The sequence below is a fragment of the Podarcis muralis genome, chromosome 12 (assembly GCF_964188315.1).
Source record: "Podarcis muralis chromosome 12, rPodMur119.hap1.1, whole genome shotgun sequence".
Taxonomy (NCBI): Eukaryota; Metazoa; Chordata; class Lepidosauria; order Squamata; family Lacertidae; genus Podarcis; species Podarcis muralis.
In genome coordinates, this window is record NC_135666.1 from 5,732,641 (window position 1) to 5,758,939 (window position 26,299).

General features: G+C 46.8%; 1 protein-coding gene across 1 annotated transcript in view; it reads right to left on the reverse strand.

Moving 5' to 3' along the window:
• PTH1R (parathyroid hormone 1 receptor) overlaps window positions 1–26,299 on the reverse strand; it is a 144,767-nt gene that overhangs the window by 9,844 nt on the left and 108,624 nt on the right. The window contains exons 7-12 of the mRNA XM_028749813.2: window positions 21,276–21,429; window positions 13,860–13,920; window positions 12,776–12,842; window positions 4,603–4,697; window positions 584–725; window positions 427–468 (exon numbers count right to left, since the gene is read on the reverse strand). Coding sequence (XP_028605646.1) covers window positions 427–468; window positions 584–725; window positions 4,603–4,697; window positions 12,776–12,842; window positions 13,860–13,920; window positions 21,276–21,429 — 561 coding nt within the window. The remainder of the gene's footprint in view (window positions 1–426; window positions 469–583; window positions 726–4,602; window positions 4,698–12,775; window positions 12,843–13,859; window positions 13,921–21,275; window positions 21,430–26,299) is intronic.

Below are 26,299 nucleotides of genomic sequence, written 5' to 3' on the forward strand. Positions count from 1 at the left end.
GTGCTCTGGTCCAGGGGGTCACGAAGAGTCGGACACGACTAAACGACTAAACAACAACAACAAGGAGTTGCATAGGTCACTGTTTTTATCTTGTGTTCAAAGTCCTGCAAAATGGTTCTGCTGGCTCTTCCTTTCATCCTGGCAATCTTGAGGGTTATCCTTTCAGCAGTGGCAAGATCGTTTAACTTCTTATACCGCAACTCAAATGAGACAGATTCTTAAAGGTTTGTTCCCCACTCCGCCCCCATTATGGCCTCCTCGGATCTACCTCTCTGAATATCTGGAGATAGTATTTTTTAAAAACAAATATTAGGGAGCATTTCAAACTTTCAACCCACTCAGTGCTTCTCCCCAGAAGATTGGAGGAAAACGATCCACACCAATGTTGGGCTTTGGAAGATGTAACTTAGGCTGTGAGAAACTTACCTCCCCGTTGCAAAAGCAATAGATAATGGCGACAAAAAAACCCTAGGAAAGAGGAGGAGAAAAACGACAAATTAATGTTGACTCAGGACATGGCTATTTCACCGAAGCACAGATATCCTCTGAGTTTGGAAGAGAACGCGGACAGAGAACGCCGTACCTGGAAAGAGTTGAAGAGCATTTCATAGTGCATTTGAATTTGCCAGATGATCCCTGACACTTCGGTGTACGGCATAGCCATAAAAACAATATAATGAACTCCGAAAAGAGGCATGAGGACCAGGGTGGATTTCAGTAGCTTCCTGCAGAAGAGAGCAGAGAGGAAAGGGGAAACGTTAAGAGCAGCCGAATTCGTTTCTAAACCACGAACCATAATGAAATACCGACATCCAGGTGTGAGGAGAAAACAGCAAAGACCTGATGAAGAGAGCACAGCAGAGGTTATGTTTTCTGAGAATCCTCCGGGAAAATAATCTCTCAAAGGACCTGTTGATGGCATTTTACCATTGTACTTTGGAGAGTGTATTAACGTATGGTCTGTGTGTGTGGTTTGGGAGCTGCACGGTCAGGGGAAAAACAATGCTGTCCAGGGTTGTAAAGACTGCGGAGAGAATAACTGGGTGCCCTCTTCCCACCTTGGATCAAATCTATGCTTCAGATGTCTTCTAAAAGTCAGATAGTTGCTCGTTTCCTTGACATCTGACGGGAGGGCATTCCACAGGGCGGGCGCCACCACCAAGAAGACCCTCTGCCTGGTTCCTTGTAACCTGGCTTCTTGCAGGGAGGGAACCGCCAGAAGGCCCTCGGAGCTGGACCTCAGTATCCAGGCTGAATGATGGGGGTGGAGATGCTCCTTCAGGTGTACTGGACCGAGGCCATTTAGGGCTTTCAAGGTCAGCACCATGAGTAGCAACGGGCAGAGACAAGGTAGGTTTTCACTTCTATTCTTGGTCCCACACTCTGGTGTGAGCCAATTGACTCATGTCACAGCGTGGAATGAAAAAAGTCCATCTTTTGATCCCACATTCTGGGTATCCAGAGTGTGGGAGACAAATTAGGACATCTGGGATTGGGACCTCAGTGTCTGGGCAGAACGATGGGGGTGGAGACGCTCCTTCAGGTGTACTGGACCAAGGCTGTTTAGGGCTTGAAAGGTCGGCACCAAGACTTTGAATTGTGCTCGGAAACGTACTGGGAGCAAAGGTAGCAGAAAGCGCCTCAGAACGTCTGAGTGGATGTGGACATCTGGTACCATTCAGGAGCGGTGCTCCCCGAAGGAACACTGACTGGAAATGATGCTGACGGAGGGAGGAGGGAGAGGGAGGGGCAGGAAATTCCCTGCCAACGGTTGCCGCAGCATGGAGGCAATTACGAAGGGGCACCAGCCGCACAGAGGCCCAGCCTCTTCTGCAGCGAATAGCGGCAGCGGACGGGGCTGGAGGTTGAGGAAAACATCATTAAAAGCAAAACAAAACAGCCAAGAGTCTCCAAAACCATAATGAGTAACAAGCCTCAAATAGCGTGTAATAAATCAATAGGTAGATGATAGGCTTCGGTGAGGCTGGAAAACGAGGCTTGGCCTTTTTTTTATTGCCAATGGCAGCTGGTGCAAACTCCCTACTCCTGCTTTAAATTAAACATTTTCCTTCCCAGTTCTCAAGGTTCTCTCCTCCCTCCCCACCCTTCTTTTTCTTCTTCTAAACAAACTCGGCCAATCTGACGAATGTGGACCTCTAGCTTAGCCAGGATTACTCAGATGTAGCTGTGATCGGTTAAGGCTGAGCAGAGATCTGCTAGCACAGGGGTGTCAAACTCAAATTCATCGGGGGCCGCATCAGCAGTTTGGTCACCCTCAAAGGGCCGGTTGTAACAAGTGGAGGTTTCCTGAATGCATGTAAAGTGGAGGTTTCCTGTGTAGAACGGCCGGCGCCGCTAGAGGGCAGACGTTCTCTGGCTTGTAGGCTGCCGCGCATGCGCTGAAGAGGCGGCTTTCTTGTGTAAAAAAAAAAAAAGCGAGAATAAAAGGTGAAGGCCGGTGGCGGCTACACGGGCCACATGACAAGGTCTGGCGTGCCAGATTCGGCCCGCGGGCCTTGTGTTTGACACCCGTGTGCTAGCAGGAGGACCCTTTTAAGAACCAACATGGCGGCTTGGCTGGTAGGTGGCAGAGAGCTAGGAAGTTCATAGAACCGTAGAGTTGGAAGGGACCCCCAAGGCTCATCTAGTCTAACCCCTTGCCGTGCAGGAATCACAGCTGAAGAATCCCCAGCAGATGGCCAACCGAATGGTGTTGAAAAACATCCAGTGAAGTCCACCACCTTCCGAAGAAGAAGAAGAAGAAGAAGAGGAGGAGGAGTTTGGATTTGATATCCCGCTTTATCACTACCCGAAGGAGTCTCAAAATTCCCTTCCTCCCACACAACAAACACTCTGTGAGGTGAGTGGGGCTGAGAGACTTCAGAGAAGTGTGACTGGCCCAAGGTCACCCAGCAGCTGCATGTGGAGGAGCGGGGAAGCGAACCCAGTTCACCAGATTACGAGTCTACCACTCTTAACCACTACACCACACTGGCTTGCCGATCAGAAGGTCTGCGGTTCGAATCCCCACAATGGGGTGAGCTCTCATTGTTTGGTCCCAGCTCCTGCCTACCTAGTAGTTTGAAAGCACATCAAGTGCAAGAGGATAAACAGGTACTGCTCTGGTGGGAAGGTAAACGGCGTTTCCGTGCGCTGCTCTGGTTCGCCAGAAGCGGCTTAGTCATGCTGGCCACATGACCCAGAAGCTGTACGCCGGCTCCCTCGGCCAGTAAAGCGAGATGAGTGCCGCAACCCCAGAGTCGTCCGTGACTGGACCTAACGTTCAGGGGTACCTTTACCTTTACCTCTCAAAGCGGCTAACATTCACCTTTCCCTTCCTCCCCCACAACAAACACTGTGAGATGAGTGAGGCTGAGAGACTTCAGAGAAGTGTGACTGGCCCAAGGTCACCCAGCAGCCGCATGTGGAGGAAGCGAACCCGGTTCACCAGATTGCAAGACTACCACTCTTAACCACTACACCACACTGGCTCTCACACTGACTTCCAAAGGAGTCCATTCCACTGGTCCACATCACCATCAGAAATGTTCTCCCTAATGTTTCATTGGAATCTCTTTTCTTGCAACTTGAATCCGTTGGTTCGGGTCCTATGCTCCGGAGCAGGGGGAGAAAACAAGCATGCTCCATCTTCCATGTGACAGCCCTTGGGGTATTTGAAGATGGCTCTCATATCTTCTCTCGGCCTCCTCTTTTCCAGGCTATACATACCCAGCTCCTTCAACCGTTCCTCATCAGGCTTAGTTTCCAGACCCTTGACCATCTCAGTCACCCTCCTATGCACACCTTCCAGCTTGTCAACAACCTTTTAAAATTGCGGTGCCCAGAATTGGATGCAGTATTCCAGGTGTGGTCGGACCAAGGCAGAATAGAGCAGTACTAGGGACGCGGGTGGCACTGTGGGTTAAACCACAGAAGAAGAAGAGTTTGGATTTGATATCCCGCCTTTCACTCCCTTTAAGGAGTCTCAAAGCGGCTAACATTCTCCTTTCCCTTCCTCCCCCACAACAGACACTCTGTGAGGTGAGTGGGGCTGAGAGACTTCAAAGAAGTGTGACTGGCCCAAGGTCACCCAGCAGCTGCATGTGGAGGAGCGGGGAAGCGAACCCGGTTCCCCAGATTACGAGACTACCGCTCTTAACCACTACACCACAGAGCCTAGGACTTGCTGATCAGAAGGTCAGTGGTTCGAATCCCTGTGATGGCGTGAAGTCCCATCGCTCGGTCCCTGCTCCTGCCAACCTAGCAGTTCGAAAGCACGTTAAAGTGCAAGTAGATAAATAGGTACCAACTCCGGCGGGAAGGTAAACGGCGTTTCCGTGCGCTGCTCTGGTTCACCAGAAGCAGCATAGTCCTGCTGGCCACATGACCCGGAAGCTGTATGCCGGCTCCCTCGGCCAGTAAAGCGAGATGAGCACCGCAACCCCAGAGTCGGCCACGACTGGACCTAATGGTCAGGGGTCCCTTTACCTTTACCTTTTTAAGTTCCCCATCCTTGTCTTAACGGATCCCAGTATGGATAGGTTGTTGACATTCCCCTTCTCCAAAACCTCCCTGCAGAGTAGGACAGCCCCAAGAACTTACCTGTACTGTTGCCTCGTGTCGCACCTCCCTGCGTTTGTTTCTCGGAGTTTGGTTGCGAGGACTCTGAGAATTTTGATGAAAAGGATAAAATTTGCCTGGGGGAGAAAGAGAGACAAAGCTTTTTGAAAAGGGTGCTGTGGAGAGAGGCCTCTGGAAACCACTCTCCAGCTTCTAATACTAAGAGTGAGTTGTTGTGGGAGAAATTCCCCTGGGAGGTGGGTTCAAGGCGGGTCACATCCATTCCCCAACTGGTCAGACTGTATTCAGTAATGCATTGCAGGAGAAGAGTCCAAGGAGTTTGCAAAAAAACCTTTGCATTATTACACATTATTTATAGGAAAAAATAATTCATCTTGGTTAGGCAGAGACCACAAGACAACCCGGATTGTCGCCAGATTCTGCGCACAGATCTGTAGGCGCATCCCCCGATTCAGTCTCGTTTGTTAAGAAAATTCCCAAACTTCGATCGACGTGTGACTCTGTGTCATTTCTCTAAGGTAGTCCATCTTAAAGTTTTTATGTGTTTATATGCCTATCGCACTTTTAAACTTAAAATCCATTGTGGTATGTGACTTTACTCAGGCCATTTTCACTGAACCTGCCAGAACCCTCCTTGTACCTTATTTAGAGTCATTTCCCCCCTTTAACAACCAATGTTAAGGTCTTCCTAAACCTAGACAGCATCTTAAAAAGCAGAGACATCACCTTGCAAACAAAGGTCCGTATAGTAAAAGCTATGGTTTTCCCAGTAGTGATGTATGGAAGTGAGAGCTGGACCATAAAGAAGGCTGATCACCGAAGAATGGATGCTTTTGAATTCTGGTGCTGGAGGAGACTCTTGAGAGTCCCATGGGCTGCAAGAAGATCAAACCTCCCCATTCTGAAGGAAATCAGCCCTGAGTGCTCACTGGAAGGACAGATCCTGCAGCTGAGGCTCCAATACTTTGGCCACCTCATGAGAAGAGAAGACTCCCTGGAAAAGACCCTGATGTTGGGAAAGATGGAGGGCACAAGGAGAAGGGGACGACAGAGGACGAGATGGTTGGACAGTCTTCTCAATGCTACCAGCATGAATTTGACCAACCTGCGGGAGGCAGTGGAAGACAGGAGTGCCTGGCGTGCTCTGGTCCAGGGGGTCACGAAGAGTTGGACAGGACTGAACGACTAAACAACAAACTGGTCCTTATCACTTTTATTGTCTGCTGCACTTGGTACGTGTGACATTAGCCTCCCTGAGTTTTACAGAAATTCCATGTGTTCATCACGCACCTTGAAAATCTGGGAGACTGGTTTTGAAAAGGTGGCTAGCAGAAGCTTTGTGTCCTTCTTTCATAACTCTAGAACTCAGGAAGCTGAATGCTGGTCGATTCGGGACAGATAAAGTTCTTCTTCACTCGGCGCATCGTTAAACTATGGAACTCATCTCCACAGGAAACTGTCGTGGCCACCAACTTAGATGGGCTAGAGAGCTATCGATGGTTACTAAGCCAGGATGACTATACCTCCACAGTTGGAAGCAGCCAAGCCACTTCCGCCATTCGGAGGAGGTGGAGTTGCGGGCTTCAAGGCCCCAGCCCCTGCGCGATTGGGGGGGGGGGATTCCCAACCGTGTCACCCCCTGGCCAGCCAATCGGCTGGCTCTGGGGGCGTGGCCTGCTCTATTTAAGGCAGGACGCGGCCGGGGATCTCCCTCTTTGCCGCCCGCCAGCTGTTCCTGCTTTTCCCACCCTCCCACCCTATAAGGTTCTCGTTCTTTGACCTTGCTATGGGTTGGTCGCCGTTGAGGGGCCTGGTGGGAATTTTCCCACTTGGCAAATTGGCACCAGCCACTTGGTTTTCGCCTGCCTCGTAGCAAATCGTCACAACTTTCTGGGTACTGGCGGTTAGGCATTGGAATAGTTCTGTAGATGGAAGAGGGGAAGTAGCGCCATCACTGCCCCACATATAGAAGGGTAGTCCGATAAAGGATTCCGGGGTGTGTGGCCCTGTCTGAAGCCTGGGGAGGTGAGGGCCTAAGGCACGCCCCCTATCGGTGACCCCAGGGGAGTTCCTAGTTGATGTGCATCAGCAGGACTCCCCCTACTGGTGGTTAACCCTTCCTAGACTTCAAGCAGACTGGCTGAAGTTGGATATACAGTGGTACCTCAGGTTAAGTACTTAATTCATTCCGGAGGTCCGTTTTTAACCTGAAACTGTTCTTAAACTGAAGCACCACTTTAGCTAACGGGGCCTCCTGCTGCCGCAGCGCTGCCAGAGCACGATTTCTGTTCTTATCCTGAAGCAAAGTTCTTAACCTGAAGCACTATTTCTGGGTTAGCGAAGTCTGTAACCTGAAGCGTATGTAACCTGAAGCATATGTAACCTGAGGTACCACTGCAGTCGGTTAGGACCAATGCCTAAGCCAATACCGCTCATCACCTGTAACCAATAAAGTTGTGGCCTTATTTAGCCTATTGACCTTAATAATTGTGTCATGTGTCATTATTTCTACTGGGAGGGGTTGGGAACTCGCCACACAATGCTTCTTAATACTAGCTTCCAGAAACCACAGGAGCGGAGAGGGCTCTTGTGTTCGAATCCTGCTTGTGCGTTCCTCCCCAGGCACCTGGTGGTTGGCCACTGTGAGAACGGGGTGCTGGACAAGACGGGCCACTAGCCTGATCCTGCAGGCCTTTCTTATGTTCTGACTTTCTTCATCAGTCTGTTTCCTTGCTGGAAATCGCCGGGCTGGTTTTTCCTTTGGCGCGAGGAGGTTGACATCAGCCAGGACCACACAAGGATGCTTCGAAATCCAGGCAGGGTGGAAGAGACGGGACGACAACGGAGGAATCTGGCAGGATTAGTGTGGCGAAGTGCCAGGGCCCACAAGCCTTTCCGATTTATGGTCCAATGAAGAGAAGACAATGAATTACGCAATCACGGCAGCCAGAATAAGAGTGGCAAGAAACTGGAAGAATGAAATCTTACCAACGATTACAGAGTGGCAAACTCTCATGATAGAATACCTGCAACTAGCAAAACTCACTGGAAAAATTAGAGGAGTGTCAAACCAGAAGATATATAGGGAATGGAAAATATTTAAGGAATACTTAAAAATGTATTGTACGAATAATAAGATACTTGCAGAAATAGAGCTAAACTGTTAACCAAGAATGACATAAAATATATTAGTGGATCATAAGGTAAGGGTAAAGGTACCCCTGCCCGTACGGGCCAGTCGTGTCCGACTCTAGGGTTGTGCGCCCATCTCACTTAAGAGGCCGAGGCCAGCGCTGTCCAAAGACACTTCTGGGTCATGTGGCCAGCGTGACGAAGCTGCATCTGGCGAGCCAGCGCAGCACATGGAAACGCCGTTTACCTTCCCGCTGGTAAGCGGTCCCTATTTATCTACTTGCACCCGGGGGTGCTTTTGAACTGCTAGGTTGGCAGGCGCTGGGACCGAACGACGGGAGCTCACCCCGCCACGGGGATTCGAACCGCCGACCATGCGATCGGCAAGTCCTAGGCGCTGAGGTTTTACCCACAGCGCCACCCGCGTCCCTTTAGTGGATCATATATACATGTAAAAGACAAAATAATAGGAATCCGTGCAAAGAATACAGATAACACAAGTACTATAATGAGAACTATTGAAAGTTACATATTTTAATTTGTCATGTAAGTGTAATAGATTGTACTTTCTAATTTTTGCTCCTTTATCTTTTCTTAATTTATTGTTTCTATTTATTTGTATTGTTTTCCGTTTTATATGTTATGTAGCTCAGGTATATTTGTCTATGTGAAAAATAATAAAGATTTTCTTTAAACAAGAAGAAAAGAAAAAAGAAGAGAAGACAATGATTTAGATGAGATGAAGGGTTGATGTTCTTCAGAGAAAATCCCAGAGCAGTGGACCATTTTTGCAAATGTTCCTATTCAGTGTTTGAGCTGTGGTCCACCTAGTGTTTTGTCTCTTTGGTAGCCTTAACTTAGGGCTGCCATAGGTCTGGAATTTCCAGGACTTATCTAGGATTCATCTGTCAGAAACAGCGTCCGGGCGGATTTTCAGAAAATCGGTAAAAAAGCCTGGGAAAACTCATGCCAGAAGTGTTGATTTTTTGGCAAATTTCCTACAAAACAATAGCTTGAAAACATTTTGGGGGGAGATTTTGCAAACCGGACGTGACCTCTCTTTCCTGTCAAGTTTTGTTTCCTTTTGATTTCGGGGTGCCCCGGGGTGAGGAAGGGAGGGAAAGGGGGAGAATTCTTTTGCAGTAGAGCAGAGAAAACCGCGGCTGAGGTTTCTCTGTGCCGAAGCCGAAAAGGCTGCCTCGGAGTGAGAAAGAAAGAGAGAGAAAGAGAGAGAGAGAGAGAGAGAGAGAGAGAGAGAGAGAGAGAGAGAGAGATCGGCTGTTCTGCACTCGGAATACATTACGGAAATGAGTGCAAGATGTTCGGATTGCAGTTGGCGCAGATGTTCTTAGATGCACTTTTGCTGTCAGGGCTTCTGTCTGATCTGGAGCGAGCGAGAGACAGACAGACAGACGGACGGACAGAGTAGGCCCACGAGAGCAGAGAGGGCTGGAGGTCACTAGAGAGGGGGATATTGAGGGAAAGATTTGCCAAAAAAGCTGAAAAACATCTTCATGTATGCGACAACGGCTGCGAGAGTTTTAATAGCACAAGGCCGGAAGACTGAAGAAACCCCAACTAAAGAATCATGGCAAGAAAAATTGATGGACTATGCAGAACTGGCAAAACTGACACGCAAGCTATGGGACAAGGATAACTGTGACTTTAAAGATGAATGGGAACCCTTTACAAAGTACAGTGGTGCCTCGCAAGACAAAATTAATTCGTTCCGCAAGTTTTTTCTTCTTGCGAGTTTTTCGTCTTGCGATGCACGGTTTCCCATAGGAATGCATTGAAAATCAATTAATGCGTTCCCAGGGAAACCGACTTCAGGCCAGGTCCGGGGACAGTCTGTCCCCCGACCTCTTCTGAAGGCTGGGGGGGGGGGACAAGGGCTTTTCTTCCCACCCCCAGCATTTTAAAAAAACCCCGGGACAGCGGAGGACTTCTCTGCTGTCCGGGGCGATTTAAAAGCCCCTGGGAAGGCAGGCAGGGGGGACAAAGACTTTTGCCCCCCCGCCAGCCTTCAGAAGAGGTCCTGGACCTCTTCTGAAGGCGGGCGGGGGCGAAAGTCTTTGCTCCCCCCCCCCGCCTGCCTTCAGAAGCCCTCCGGGACAGCGGAGAAACGCGCTGCGTTTCTCCGCTCTCCCGGGAAGGCAGGCAAGGGGGAGCAAAGACTTTTGCCCCCCGCCCGCCTTCAGAAGAGGTCCAGGACCTCTTCTGAAGGCGGGCGGGGGGCGAAAGTCTTTGCTCCCCCCGCCTGCCTTCAAAAGCCGTCGGGGACAGCGGAGAATCGCGCTGCCGGGGCGATTTTAAACCCGCTGTCCCAGGTTTTTTAAATGCTGCTGGGCGGCAGCGCTGCCGCCCGGCAGCATTTTAAAATCACCCCGGACAGCGGAGAAGTCCCCCGCTGTCCCGTGGTTTTTAAAAAAACCTCTCCGCCCCCCGCCAGGCTTCGGAGCAGCCTTCCGAAGCCTGGCGGCAGGAGGAGGTCCGAGGACAGTGGGGAAGACGCGCTGCGCTTCCCCGCTGTCCCGGAGATTTCCCTATGGGCTGTCGTCTTGCGAAAGAAGCCCATAGGGAAATTCGTTTTGCGAAGCGCCTCCAAAACGGAAAACCCTTTCGTCTAGCGGGTTTTCCGTCTCGCGAGGCGTTCGTCTTGCGGGGCACCACTGTATCTGAAGATGCAACAAAGTGAACTGGACTCTTTGGCTGGCTTTGAATAAACATCCACAAACTTTTTATTGATAATAATCAGCTAAATAGTTTGAGGATCTATACAACTGTGTAACATGCAGAAAACAGCATTCTTAGAGAAATCAAAGGCTGGAACTGAGGGAAGTTGGGGGGTGGGTGGGTTTTGTGTGGGAGGGTGGGGGGAGGGAGGGAGGAAAACGGGGGGAATAAGGATGATATGTTTCTGGATAATACGTTTTGTTTTAATTTTGAATAAAAAGTTATTTAAAAAAATAGAGGGGGGATATTGCAAAGCCTTTTGGTGCAACAGGCAGCTGGGAATGGCGTGCATCTGTTGCTGACTGATGCTCCTGAAAATAAAGCAAGCCTCTAGTCCATGGGTAAGCAACCTAAGGCCTGGGGGCCGGATCCGGCCCAATTGCCTTCTAAATCCGGCCCGCGGACGATGCAGGAACCAGCGTGTTTTTACATGAGTAGAATGTGTCCTTTTATTTAAAATACATCTCTGGGTTATTTGTGGGGCATAGGAATTTGCTCATTTTTTCTTCTTCAAAATATAGCCTGGCCCCCCAAAGGTCTGAGGGACAGTGGACTCGCCCCCTGCTGAAAAAGTTTGCTGACCCCTGCTCTAGTCTAAGGTTACCAGACGTCCCCATTTCCCGGGGACAGTCCCCGGATTTACAAATCAGTCCCCTGACAAAATCCATCTATTTAGTAGGAAATTGAAAAGTGTCCCCGGATTCATTGGAAAAAAAATCTGGTAACCTTACTCTAGTCCTCCTGGTCTAGAGCAGCCTTTCTCAACCTGTGGGTCCCCAGATGTTGTTGGACTACAACTCCCATCACCCCTAGCTAGAAAGCCCAGGGATGATGGGAGTTGTAGTCCAACAACATCTGGGGAGCCACAGGTTGAGAACCGCTGGTTTAGAGTGATTTAAGAACAGAAGAAGAGTGTGCTGGGTCCGGCCAACACCCCATCTAGTCCATCATTCTCTTTACACAGTCATATGCCTATAGGAGACCTGCAAGTAGGATTCGAACACAAGAGCAACTCTCCCCTCCTGTGGTTTCCAGTGACTGTGCATTTCCACCTCTGACTGTGGAAGCCGTTGAGAGCTCTCTGCCCTCTGAACTTGTCCAATTCTCTTTTAAAGCCATTGAAGGTGTTGGGCCACCACTTCCCCTTGTGGCAAGGAGTTCCACAGTTTAACTACGCGCGGTTTGAAGAAGTCTATTCCCCCCCCCCTTGTAGGATGTTCAAATGTTCTAAAGTTACGAGAGAAGGAGAAAAACTTCCCCTTTTTCCATGCTGTGCAAAATTGTATGAACTTCTATCATGTCGCCTCTTACTTGCCTAATGTTATTAATGCATAATAATAATAATAATTAATAATAATAATAATAATAATAATAATAATAATAATAATAGATTGAAAGCATAGTTCTGTGAAAGTGACTCTTAATGAGGCAGATGGAATATTTGTCAAAGACAGTGGTATCTTGGTTCTCAAATGCCTTGGTACTCAAACGCCTTGGTTCCCAAATGCCGAAAACCCGGAAGTGAGTGTTCCGGCTTTTGAACTTTTGTTGGAAGCCAAATATCCGATAATGCTGTTGGCTATTGTTTTCGGGGTGCCTGCACCAATCAGAAGCTGCGCCTTGGTTTTTGAAACTTTCATTTGACTTCCAGAACAGATTAAGTTTGGCACTTTTGGTTTTTGCTATTTAATTTGCGTTTTTGTTTTTGAGGCTTTTTCGGTTAATTTGTTTTTGTGACTGTGTGGAACCCAGTTCAGCTACTGACTGATTGATTGTTTGACTGCGGAAATGGATAAAAGCCCCCCATCCAAACAAGGACTATCATCAGGGCAGGTAAGAAACAAATAATAATGTTAATTTTTATCATCTACTATACTGTCTTATTTATTTTGCAGTACAGTGCATAGATTATTGCTTTCATTTTATGGATCGGTGGCCTTGTTAGATAGTAAAATTCATCTCAAATTGCTGTTTTGGGGGTTGTTTTTAAAAGTCTGGAACGGTTTAATCCCTTTTGCATTACTTTCTAATGGGAAAGCGCGCCTTGGTTTTGGAACGCTTTGGTTTTGGAACAGACTTCCGGAACGAATTAAGTTTGAGAACCAAGGTACCACTGTACCTGGCTTGAAAGTGCATCATTTTAATAAGCAGAAACCACGGTGAACGCTTAGAAGAAATTTGCAAAGTCAATAAGTAACAACAACAACAACTTTCACACTGTTCCTGGCTGCATCCTGCTCCCACCCCCTGTTTCCTCTTGAGCCCCCCTCCCAGACAAAGAATCTCCCCTTCTCCTCCTCTCTCGACGCCAGTCTTCTCGACTTACCATGACAGCTATGAGGATAGGCACCTGAATAACCCATTTGAAGTAGCCAGCACTTAAATCCCAGCACCTGGGGAGGAAAGAGGGACGCCGTCAAGGCCAAAGTGAGAGTCAGGGCATTTTGGCCCCTGAGGCGAACCACAAAACAGGGCCCCCCACCCCCTGCCAGGGAAGAAGGCGTGAGTGAAGATCAACCTCAGGAACAAGAGAGGGATAAAAATCTACACTGAGTTCTGCTGCCCCATGGATTCTGCCGCCCGAGGCAGTTGCCTCTTGGGTGTAAAGGTAAAGGTAAAGGTACCCCTGCCCGTAAGGGCCAGTCTTGACAGACTCTAGGGTTGTGCGCCCATCTCACTTAAGAGGCCGGGGGCCAGCGCTGTCCGGAGACACTTCCGGGTCACGTGGCCAGCGTGACAAAGCTGCATCTGGCAAGCCAGCGCAGCACACGGAAACGCCGTTTACCTTCCCGCCAGTAAGCGGTCCCTATTTATCTACTTGCACCCGGGGTGCTTTCGAACTGCTAGGTTGGCAGGCGCTGGGACCGAACAACGGGAGCGCACCCCGCCGCAGGGATTCGAACCACCGACCTTTCGATCGGCAAGCCCTAGGCGCTGAGGCTTTTACCCACAGCGCCACCTGCGTCCCTTACCTCTTGGGTGAGCCGGCCCCAATTAGTCAGGGCCAGATTTAGATTCGATTAGGCCCTGAGCTACTGAAGGTAATGGGGCCCTATATATGTCCAGCTGCCCTTCGTCAACAACAAATTGTCACTGTTTTGTGTGTGTTGAATATATGATTAAAAATACATTAAAATGTCACACATTAAAAGCTTCCCTGAACAGGGCTGCCTTCAGATGTCTTCTAAAAGTCTGGTAGTTGTTTTTCTCTTTGACATCTGGTGGGAGGGTGTTCCACAGGGCGGGAGCCACCACCGAGAAGGCCCTCTGCCTGGTTCCCTGTAGCTTTGCTTCTCGCAGCGAGGGAACCGCTAGAAGGCCCTCGGCGCTGGACCTCAGTGTCCAGGCAGAAGAGCTGGGATAGAGCCCCGGGCTCTTTAAGAAAGGGAAAGAGTAGCTTATAGACTTACTCTGTGTCTGCAAACGTCGCCCTTAACGTCGCCCAGAATGTAACAAACACAACAGGGAGCCCTGGAAGAGAAAAGGAATTGAGGCGGGTGAAAACAGGGCATTATAGTGTCACTTTGCAGGAACATGCGAAGCTGCCTTATATTGAGTCAGACCATAGGGTCCATCTAGTTCAGTAGTTTGACGTGTTTTCATTTTGTGTGGAACTAAACGGCTCAGGGCCGCAATAGCAAAAGGATGGCCTCTCCCCGTATGAACCTACCCGGACCCTGAGACCCTCATCTGTAGCCCTCCTTTGTGTGGATCCTCCACGAGAGGCCCAGAGGATGGCAACACGAGAACAGGGCCTTTTCTGTGGTGGCTCCCCGTTGGGGGGGAATGCTCTTCCCAGGGAGGTTTGCCTGTCGCCTTCGTTTCACATCTTCAGGCGCCAGGTGAAAACGTTCCTCCAGTGGTGTAGCATGGATTGCAGGCACCCAGGGCAGGCAAACCACTGGTACCACTGGGAGCGACCCACCCTCAGAGCCAAAACTGAAGCACAAAACTGCATAGTTCTCCCTCGTTGCCCTCGCTCCTCCTGTCCCTCTGCTGACACCTCCCCCTTACATGTGCAAGCTCCTTGGGGCAGAGACCTGGAGGGTTTCTATTTGCTGCTGCTTACACTTTGAAAAGAGGGACGTGGATGGCGCTGTGGGTTAAACCACAGAGCCTAGGACTTAACGATCAGAAGGTCGGCAATTCGAATCCCCGTGACGGGGTGAGCTCCCGTTGCTTGGTCCCTGCTCCTGCCAACCTAGCAGTTCGAAAGCACGTCAAAGTGCAAGTAGATCAATAGGTACTGCTCCGGCGGGAACGCAAACGGCGTTTCCGTGGGCTGCTCTGGTTCGCCAGAAGCGGCTTAGTCATGCTGGCCACATGTACACCGGCTCCCTCAGCCAATAAAGCGAGATGAGCGCCGCAACCTCAGAGTCGGCCATGACTGGACCTAATGGTCAGAGGTCCCTTTACCTTTACCTTACACTGAAAAGAGCGGCGTCCGTGGGCACAAATTGTATTTCTACGTTCTCCATTGATCAGCCCCCCTCTTGCACACCCAGACACATGCACTGCTCGCTTTCCACAAAGCCTCAACGGGTGGCACCGCCGAAATTGACTTCTATAGCATCCACATTGCATGCGCTGTGCATCTCCAGTCTATAAACACAGTGTGTACAATGCAGGTCCTATAAGGTCAGGTCATCTCAGCTGAAGCTGGCCAAGAGGGTGCTGCTACTAACAACAACAACAACAACAATAATAATAATAATAATAATAATTTATTATTTATACCCCGCCCATCTGGCTGGGTTCCCCCAGCCACTCTGGGCGGCTTCCAACAAAACACTAAAATACCTATTAAACATTAAAAGCTTCCCTAAACAGGGCTGCCTTCAGATATCTTCTAAAAGTTGGAGAGTTGTTTATTTCCTTGACATCTGATGGGAGGGCGTTCCACAGGGCGGGTGCCACCACCGAGAAGGCCCTCTGCCTGGTTCCCTGTAACTTGGCTTCTCGCAGTGAGGGAACTGCCAGAAGGCCCTCGGAGCTGGACCTCAGTGTCCAGGCTGGACGATGGAGGTGGAGACGCTCCTTCAGGTATACTGGACCGAGGCCGTTTATACTGGACCAAGGCCCTGAGCTGCCTCCTCACTCTCCATAACTGGAATGAACCAGGGAAAGGGCCAAATGACCAGATAGGTGCACTCAGAGGTTGCAGGAGGTCAAAGAACCATTACTATTTCTCCAGGAGGGTCTCTGCCTCCAGCGTCCTAGAGATGCCCATTCAGAATGAAAAGGCCACTGAAAAGACACTTCCCCTCCCTTAAGAACCTAAGAAGTGCATGCAGGATCAGGCCAACGGCCCATCTAGTCCAGCAAACTCTTCTCGCAGTGGTTGACCAAATGCATCTCGGAAACTAGGGAGGAGAACATGAGCTTGTGTTCTCCTTGTGTGGGTTCCAGCAACTGGTTTTCAGAAGCATTGCTGCCTCCAACTGCATATACCCAGCAACATTTCTTCAATGAAAAGAGGGACGTCTTATCCATACCCTTCAATATTTCTCCAATGAAAATAGGGACGTCCTATCTATATGCTCCCATATTTCTACAATTATAATAGGGTCATCATATTCCGTTCCATCCAATATTTCTCCAATGGAAACAGGGACATCCTATCCACGCCCTCTAATATTTCTTCAATGGAAACAGGGACGTCCTATCCATGCCCTCCAATATTTCATCAATGAAAATAGGGACGTCCAATCCACGCCCTCTAATATTTCGTCAATTAAAACAGGGATGTCCTATTCCATGCCCTCCAATATTTCTTCAATGGAAACAGGGACGTCCTATCAATGCCCTCCAATATTTCTTCAATGGAAACAGGGACATCCTATCCATACCCTCTAATATTTCTCCAATGGAAATAGAGAGGTCCTATTCCATGCTCTCTAATATTTCTTTAATGAAAACAGGGACGTCCTATCCATACCCTCTAATATTTCTCCAATGGAAATAGAGAGGTCCTATTCCATGCTCTCTAATATTTCTTCAATGGAAACAGGGACGTCCTATCAATGCCCTCCAATATTTCTTCAATGGAAACAGGGACATCCTATTCCATGCTCTCTAATATTTCTTTAATGAAAACAGGGACGTCCTATCCATACCCTCTAATATTTCTCCAATGGAAATAGAGAGGTCCTATTCCATGCTCTCTAATATTTCTTTAATGAAAACAGGGACGTCCTATCCATACCCTCTAATATTTCTCCAATGGAAATAGAGAGGTCCTATTCCATGCTCTCTAATATTTCTTCAATGGAAACAGGGACGTCCTATCAATGCCCTCCAATATTTCTTCAATGGAAACAGGGACATCCTATCCATACCCTCTAATATTTCTCCAATGGAAATAGAGAGGTCCTATTCCATGCTCTCTAATATTTCTTTAATGAAAACAGGGACGTCCTATCCATACCCTCTAATATTTCTCCAATGGAAATAGAGAGGTCCTATTCCATGCTCTCTAATATTTCTTCAATGAAAACAGGGACGTCCTATCCATGCCCTCTAATATTTCTTCAATGAAAACAGGGACGTCCTATCCATGCCCTCTAATATTTCTCCAATGAAAACAGGGACATCCTATCCCATTCCCTCCAATATTTCCAGAATGAAAACAGGGACGTCCTATCCATGCCCTCCAATATTTCCAGAATGAAAACAGGGACGTCCTAAGGAAAAGTGGGACATTCCACGATCAAATCAGAAACCAGGATGGCTTCTGTAAATCCAGGACTCTCCCTGGAAAATAGGGACACCTGGAGGGTCTGCAACTGTGGAGTCAGACATAGTCATCCTGACTGGCAGCCACTGACAGCCCTCTCCCCCACGAATTTGTCTAATCCTCTTTTAAGCCATCTGAGTCGGCCGCTATCGCAGCCACGCACCCTCCTTGCACTTGATGAGATTATGCTATTTCGAGAACCTTCCCTTCCCTGAAGCACCACTCCATGGAAACAGAACGGCTCCAGCTAATGAGCTGCGCACCCTTCATCACCACATCCTGTTTTCAACTGCAACTCCACTTCCTCTGGAAATTGCAGGTTGCCGCTCTTCCAGGCGTCGACGTACCTGAGGCAGCCCCTGCTAACTTCAAATAGACCTTGGAGAGCGGAAGGAAGAGGGGAAAGGGAATGGGTGGGAGAAAGTAGGATGAGGGGCTCCCTCAGGACCCCACAATCCGGCTGAGGTGAGCCTGCCTTGTGACGTTGACAAACCCAGGAGAACAAGGGACACTGGCGTTTGTGGTTTCAAAATGGCAGCCTGGCTCTCTCCTCGACCTTGTCTTATGCTCTCTGGACAGAGGCAGGCCGCGTTCTTAAATTTTGTACCTGCCTGATGCCCTGAGCTGAAGGACATTGCAGGGACAGAGCCCAGTTCAGCTTGCTTGGGACAAGAGACTGGTGTGTTCTTACTGTTATTACTTTTTGCCGCATGGGTTTAATTTGAAAATATACAAGCGGAGAAGGAGGAAAGCGTGCAGATGGAGCTTGCTTTTTTTGAAAGCTTCACCAGTCCCCCCCCCCCCCAAAGCAAGCAACGTACCCTTGGAGACCCCGTTCCAGGCCCCAGCAAACATCCGCCTTGTTTACTGACTATATTCTAAACCCAAAATGTTGTTTTCTAGCCTCCGTCCAAGCAGATAGGTATGTTGTGGTAGCCACAAGAAGAGTTTGGATTTGATATCCCGCTTTATCACTACCCGAAGGAGTCTCAAAGCAGCTAACAATCTCCTTTCCCTTTCTCCCCCACAACAAACACTCTGTGAGGTGAGTGGGGCTGAGAGACTTCAGAGAAGTGTGACTGGCCCAAGGTCACCCAGCAGCTGCATGTGGAGGAGCGGAGACGCGAACCTGGTTCACCAGATTACGAGTCTATCGCTCTTAACCACTACACCACACTGGCATCAAAAGTTATTGATGAAACATCTACCCATTGCTATCCCGTTTTAGCTATTATGACCAAACAAAATTGCCCCTCCATACACAATTGTGTTTCTGTTATGATATATTCCTGAGGGTTTGTTGCCACTGTTGAAAAATGCCTTCCCTGTTGTTCAGCTCCACATCACCTCAGAAACTTATAGAAATTCTGATAACATGGAGTCATCACAGTTAGCGATAGGTGGACTCCCTTAGCTCAGTTTCTAATGCATTCAGAAACACATATCCCATGTTAGCCCTACTCAGAGTAGAGCCATTTTTATTCCATTCTCACAAAGGTCCTGGAAATGTGAGGGGGATCTGCAGCAAATCACAAATGTGTAGTTGACAGATAGTCACAAACAGGGGACTCCATGATGTCACATTTCCTAAACTTGTGTGGCAGGAAGGGGGAAAATAAAATAAAAGGATCTAGGAGTCTTGGTTGACCACAAACTTGACATGAGCCAACAGTGTGACGCGGCAGCTAAAAAAGCCAATGCAATTCTGGGCTGCATCAATAGGAGTATAGCATCTAGATCAAGGGAAGTAATAGTGCCACTGTATTCTGCTCTGGTCAGACCTCACCTGGAGTACTGTGTCCAGTTCTGGGCACCACAGTTCAAGAAGGACACTGACAAACTGGAACGTGTCCAGAGGAGGGCAACCAAAATGGTCAAAGGCCTGGAAACGATGCCTTATGAGGAACGGCTAAGGGAGCTGGGCATGTTTAGCCTGGAGAAGAGGAGGTTAAGGGGTGATATGATAGCCATGTTCAAATATATAAAAGGATGTCATCTAGAGGAGGGAGAAAGGTTGTTTTCTGCTGCTCCAGAGAAGCGGACACGGAGCAATGGATCCAAACTACAAGAAAGAAGATTCCACCTAAACATTAGGAAGAACTTCCTGACAGTAAGAGCTGTTAGACAGTGGAATTTGCTGCCAAGGAGTGTGGTGGAGTCTCCTTCTTTGGAGGTCTTTAAGCAGAGGCTTGACAACCATATGTCAGGAGTGCTCTGGTGGTGTTTCCTGCTTGGCAGGGGGTTGGACTCGATGACCCTTGTGGTCTATTCCAACTCTATGATTCTATTCTATTCTATTCTATTCTAAAAACTAAATCTTCTTTCTTTTACTACACACTCTGTCTCTTACCTGCAATGGAGCTCTCCTCCCAACAGCACACTCCATTTTGAGCTGGACTGTGGACTTTTCTAACTTTTAAGAATTATTGCCTGCCTGATTTTCATCACTGCAACTGTTGAAGCCTGACAAGACTTTTAATGTGAGTAAACCTTATGCAGTGGTACCTCTGGATGTGCACACCTCTGGTTAAGTATCCTTTGGGTTACGCACGTGGCAAACCCGAAAGTATTTTTCCAGGTTTCGCCCGGCGCGCATGCGCAGAAGAGCTCTACTGCACTGTGCGCATGCGCAGAACAGGCACACCTGGTTGTGAATTCCTCGGGATCCGACCAGAGCTCTGGAATGGATCCTGTGCTCAACCGGACGTACCACTGTATTTTCCTGTTTACATAAAAGTCTGAAAGTGATTTCTTTGTTCAGAGGGAAACATAAAAAGGGAGAAAGCAACCCAAGTTTGCCTAGGCATCCTTGGGTATCATAATTGTTCTGGTTTATGCAACCTTGTCCCAAACAGCTTCTAGAGAAAACCTGTGCACAGATGGTGCTTTCTCTCTCTCTCTCTCTTTTTGCATGTAGGTTTTATTTTATTTGTTTTTTATCTTATATTATGGAAATGTACATCCAGGTTTTTTTCCTTTAATTTTTTTGGGGGCCCCCAACAGAGTGGGGCCTTAAGCTTTAGCTTGTTTAGCTTATACGTAAATCCAGCACTGTAACCAGCTCAAGGACTATAGGTGAGCTTCAGGATCAAAATTGTACATCTCTACATAATACATAATTTTGTTTGTATGCTGCCCTTCCACAGCTCAAACCATGCACAAGGCAGCTTACAACATCAAAATAAATAAATAACTGCAGCATAACAAAAGTAGTCATAAGCAATAAATAAAACATCAAAAAATGCACAACCAAATCTCTGCTGAAATAATAATAATAATAATAATAATAATAATAATAATAATAATAATAAATTTTATTTATATCCTGCCCTCCCCAGACGAAGCCGGGTTCAGGGCGGCTAACAACAATAAAATAGTACAACATTCTAAAACCATTCATTCTAAAATCAATTCAGAATCAAATTAATGGCAACCATTGGGCTAGAGTTCTGTGAAGATTGCCAAAGGAGGGAGTCAGGCTGTGCCCTGACCAAAGGCCTGGTGGAGCAGCTCTGTCTTGCAGGCCCTGCAGAAAGATGTCAAGTCCCGCAGGGCCCTCGTCTCTTGTGATGGAGCGTTCCACCAGATCAGAGCCACAGCCGAAAAAGCCCTGGCTCTAGTTGAGGCCAGCCTAACCTCTCTGAGGCCTGGGACCTTCAAGATGTTTTTGTTTGAAGACCGTAAATTCCTCTGTGGGACATACCAGGAGAGGTGGTCCCGTAGGTACGAGGGTCCTAGGCCATATAGGGCTTTAAAGGTTTAAACCAGCACCTTAAACCTGAATAGGTATCTGCATTCTCACACAAGTGAAAAGAGGAAGGATAATTACCAAACAAAATATCATCTCTTACTCATCTAAATTAATCCAACAGGAAAATCCAAACCCAGGGCTCATCTGCTGTCCTCTCCTGGGGAAAAGAACTACCAATTTCTTTTTCTCAAATCATCTCCCGACGTTACTAAAAGTCCATTTTCTCATATCCACATCGCTACACAAAAATGCCCCATCTATCTCCTTGACCAGGTAATCTCTCAAACCACCCGGGAAACTCTGAGCAGTTGAGTAAGGCTGACGGGAGGCAAGACTCACCCCAGCCAAATAACGTGAATCCCCAAAGGTACTTCTTCTCCGAGAAGAAGGCCATGAAGATGAGGCTGTGAAGGTAGAGCCCTTCCACCAGGATCCAGTAGTAGTTGGTGGCCAGAAAGTAGAGGAACAAGGTCACTGCTACCTTGCAACCCACCTGAGAGAGATGAGAGAAAGGAAAGGAGGAGGGAAAGGGGGTTAATACAGCAGAACACTTAGAACGGCCACAATCTTCTTGGCAAGACCCAACCGCACCACCAACATTATATTAGGAGCTGGTCCAATTATGAGCACGAACTTGACATTTATAATATATATGGACCAACCTGAAGAAGGCATATGAAACGAAGATCTTAAATGGACGTCTCATTGCTGGCTGGAGTCCTTTGTGCACACAGTCCTTATCTACAAGATTTACTACAAGGTTGAACTCTCAATCTCAGTTATATTGAATAGCAAATTGTCTCAAGGCAATTCTTAAAAAAAAAAAAGTAGTATAAACAGTGACAACTGGGAAACACTGGCCTGTGAGTGCTCCAGTTGGAGAACAGCCTTTTCCAAAGGTGTCATGGGCTTTGAAGACACTCGAACTCAGGACACAAGGGAGAAACGTGCTAAGAGGAAGGCACGCTTGGCAAATCCACACTGTGATCAGCTCCTGCACGGAAACCAATGTCCCCACTGTGGAAGGACATGTGGATCCAGAACTGGCTTCCACAGTCACTTACGGACTCACTGTTAAAACCGTGTTTATGGAAGACAATCTTACTCGGCTACGAGGGATCGCAGAAGAAGAATAAGAAGAATTGTTGCAGACGGTTTGGGTTTCATTTTTAACATTGTCAGTGATTTGAACGCAGATCCATATCAGTGGCATGTTTGATTGCAAAGACACTCGCCCCTTGGGGAGTGAACGAGCAGCAGTTAGATTTCATAACATGTCACCAGACATAGATCCTTGGATTAAATGAGTGAAGAATGAGGGAAGCAGAGAAAGGATTTTGGGGCTTGATTTGAGAGAGAGAGAGAGAGATTGTGTTTGTTTGTTTGTTTGTTTGTTTGTTTGTGTGTGTGTGTGTGTGTGTGTGTGTGTATTCTGGAATGGGGAGCGGTGCCATCTAGTGGCTAAGGGATATTAACCACTGGGAATACAGGTGAAACCCGGAAAATTAGAATATCGTGGAAAAGTTCAATTATTTCAGCAATTCAACACAGACTGTGGAAACTTCACACTGGACTTCAAGCACCTGGCATTGTGTGCCTCCCCATTCTTCCTCCAGACTCTGGGTCCTTGGTTTCCAAATGAGATGCAAAAGCTGCTCTCATCAGAAAAGAGATTTGGGGAGCCATGCCATCAGCTGGTGTTGGTCCACTGTGCTTCATTACGTCCAGGGTCAACGCAGCTGTCTACCAGGAGATTTTGGAGGACTTCATGCTTCCTTCCGCAGACGAGCTTTATGGGGATGCTGACTTCATTATCCAGCAGGACTTTGGCACCTGCCCACACTTCCAAAAGTACCAAAACCTGGTTCAATGCCCATGGGATTACTGTGCTTGATTGGCCAGCAAACTTGCTGACCTGAACCTCATAGAGAATCTATGGGGCATTGCCAAGAGAAAGATGAGAGACATGAGACCGAGCAATGCAGAAGAGCTGAAGGCTGCTATTGAAGCATCCTGGTCTTCCATAACACCTCAGCAGTGCCACAGGCTGATAGCATCCATGCCACGCCGCATTGAGGCAGTAATTGATGCAAAAGGGGCCCAAACCAAGTACTGAGTACATATGCATGCTTCTACTTCTCAGAGGTCCAATATTGCTCTATTTGCAGTCCTTGTTTTGCTGATTTCATTTAATACAAAAGGAGCAGAAAATACTATTTATGTATGCGATGACAGCAGCGCAGATATTCTTGGCCTAGACATGGAAGGATGACAAAATTCCTACCAGAGAAGAATGGCTGAAAAAGGTGATGGATTATGCTGAAATGGCAAAAATGACCGAGAAGATTAGAAACCGAGAAGGTAAAAACTTTAACGAGGAATGGGGAAATTTTATAAGTTATCTTGGAGAACACTGTAAACAATTAGAAACATTGGCAGGATTGTAATAACACTTGTAAAGTAAAAAGAACTATGGTAACAATGGAAATTCAGGAAAAAATGGAGAACATTATTAGATGCAGTTGGAAAAGATTTACAACGAAACCCACGGAAAGGTGAACGGAAGTCTAAGGATCCGAGAATCCTATATGTTTATGATTATGTTTTCTGTTCTGTTTAGTCATTTAGTGGTGTCCGACTCTTCGTGACCCCCTGGACCAGAGCACGCCAGGCACTCCTGTCTTCCACTGCCTCCCACAGTTTGGTCAAGCTCATGTCCGTAGCTTCGAGAACACTGTCCAACCATCTCGTCCTCTGTCCTCCCCTTCTCCTTGTGCCCTCCACTTTCCCAACATCAGGGACTTTTCCAGGGAGTCTTCTCTTCTCCTGAGGTGGCCAAAGTATTGGAGCCTCAGCTTCAGGATCTGTCCTTCCAGTGAGCACTCAGGGCTGATTTCCTTCAGAATGGAAAGGTTTGATCTTCTTGCAGTCCATGGGACTCTCAAGAGTCTCCTCCAGCACCATAAATCAAAAGCATCCATTCTTCGGCAATCAGCCTTCTTTATGGTCCAGCTCTCACTTCCATACATCACTACTGGTAAAACCATAGCTTTTACTATACGGACCTTTGTTGGCAAGGTGATGTCTCTGCTTTTTAAGATGCTATCTAGGTTTCTCATTGCTTTTCTCCCAAGAAGCAGGCGTCTTTGACAACAGGCATATGTTTTCTATTTGAATGTAAATGTTAATTATAAAATCAAGTAATAATAAAAAAGAGGACAGGATTCTGGACTATGTGGGCCACTGGACTGACGCAACCGCCTCTTCTGATGCTCTTATGGTCATAATCATCATTTTTTAATTTGTATACCGTCTTTCTATTTTACAATACTCAAGGCGGTTTACAAGCTGAAGAAACAAGAAATGTACACCTCACAACAATCTAATGCAATACAAAAATGTGATAATAATACACAACTTTAAAATAAGCAACCCACATCAAAAAGTAACATTCAACCATTATTAGAGTATAATAATAATTAATAATAATAATAATAATAATAATAATAATAATAATAATAATAATACTACAATTTATTTATCCCCAGCCAGAGCTGGGATCAGGGCGGCCAACACCAGTAAAATTACAGTAAAATCGTAATAGGGGAAAAAACAAACCCCAATTTAAAATACTGGTTAAAATGCAATTTAAAATCCAGTCTCATTTTAAAAGTAGCCCATAGATCAAGACCATAAGGGGAGGGAAAACATAAGCGTCAGACTGAGTCCAAACCAAAGGCCAGGCAGAACAGCTCTGTCTTGCAGGCCCTGCGGAAAGATGTCAAGTCCCGCAGGGCCCTAGTCTCTTGGGACAGAGCGTTCCACCAAGTCGGGGCCAGTGCTGATAAGGCCCTAGTTGAGACCAATCTAACCACCTTGTGACCTGGGACCTCCAAAATGTCATTTGTGGACCTTAAGGTCCTCTGCGGGGCATACCAGGAAAGGCGGTCCTGTAGGTATGTGGGTCCTAGGCCGCATAAACTATGAAGTAATAATATCAACATATAAAAGTTAAACAGAAATCTACTCAACAGTTCCAATAAATAATTTCTAAACTATAATCAATAAAACAATGGCAAGCCACAATACATAAAATAATACAATACAGAAATGACTGGCAGAATCCGAGACCAGGGAGAAGAGTCGGTGGAAGAAGATTGGAGGAAATTTAAAATTTATTTACAGAAACATTGTAAAATGTATGAATGTTGATGACATTGAAATGAAATGAAGGGGTTCTAGTAACAAGATATAATGTAAGACTGGATTGATAATAGATAAAAATTTGAAATTATAATTTGGGAGGAAAAACAATTAAGGATAAAGTAATAGGATATGAATTTGCTGAACCAATTTTTAAAAAGGGATACAAAAAAGGGAGGCGTGAGGAAGTCAGGAAAATAAGTTAATCAAAGATGAGAAATTAAAAAAGAGGGATTTGTGTTTTTCTTTTTTGTGCGCTTATTTTTTTTTCTTTTTCTTTTTCTTCTCCCCCCCCCCCCTTGTTAGGTTAAATGTTTGTATTTTCCTATTGTGTAATTTTGTATTGTTGTGTTTTATATTTTTCTTGTGTTTTTATTGTTCTTTGTTTGTTGTTTTGGAATTTCTCTATTGTTAAAACTTAATAAAATATTATTATAAAAATAAAATAAAATAATACAATACAAATTGAGAAGCAGAGACTAGAGGGCGGACTTAAAATTGTATTATGAAGCAGCAGCGTTTTGCTGGCTGAAAGAGTGGATGCTCCTCGAGAACACAGACATTTTGGATTTGGAAGGGTTTAATAATGCATTTGGTTGGCATGCATATCTATGGTATGATAAAATCAAGGTACATAGGGCCTTTAAAAACCATATTGTTAGAAAAGCATTGTTTAATGTTTGGATAAGATATAAAGATCTGTTGGAAAACAAAACCCCTAGATGGTTGTCATCCTTGGAGGCTAAGGCTTTTAAGAAACTCAATATGGAGGTCGGATGGCCGAAGTATTGGGAAATTTTGGAACAGGAGGGTGATAAACTGAAATTACAAAGTTATGAGAAACTGAAGTCTAAAGTACCAGACTGGTTTCAATATTACCAAATAATGGAGATTTTCAAACAGGACAGGAAAATTGGCTTTCAGGTGGAAAAATCAAAATTAGAGACTGAATTGCTAGATCCCAACACTAAGAATTTGTCAAGAATGTATAACTTGTTGCTGAAATGGAATACACAAGATGAAACAGTTAAATCAGCTATGATTAAGTGGGCACAGGACATTGGTCATAACATTATGTTTGCTGACTGGGAGTGGTTGTGGAACACCGGTATTAAATTCACGGCATGTAATGCCTTAAAGGAAAACATTATGAAAATGAC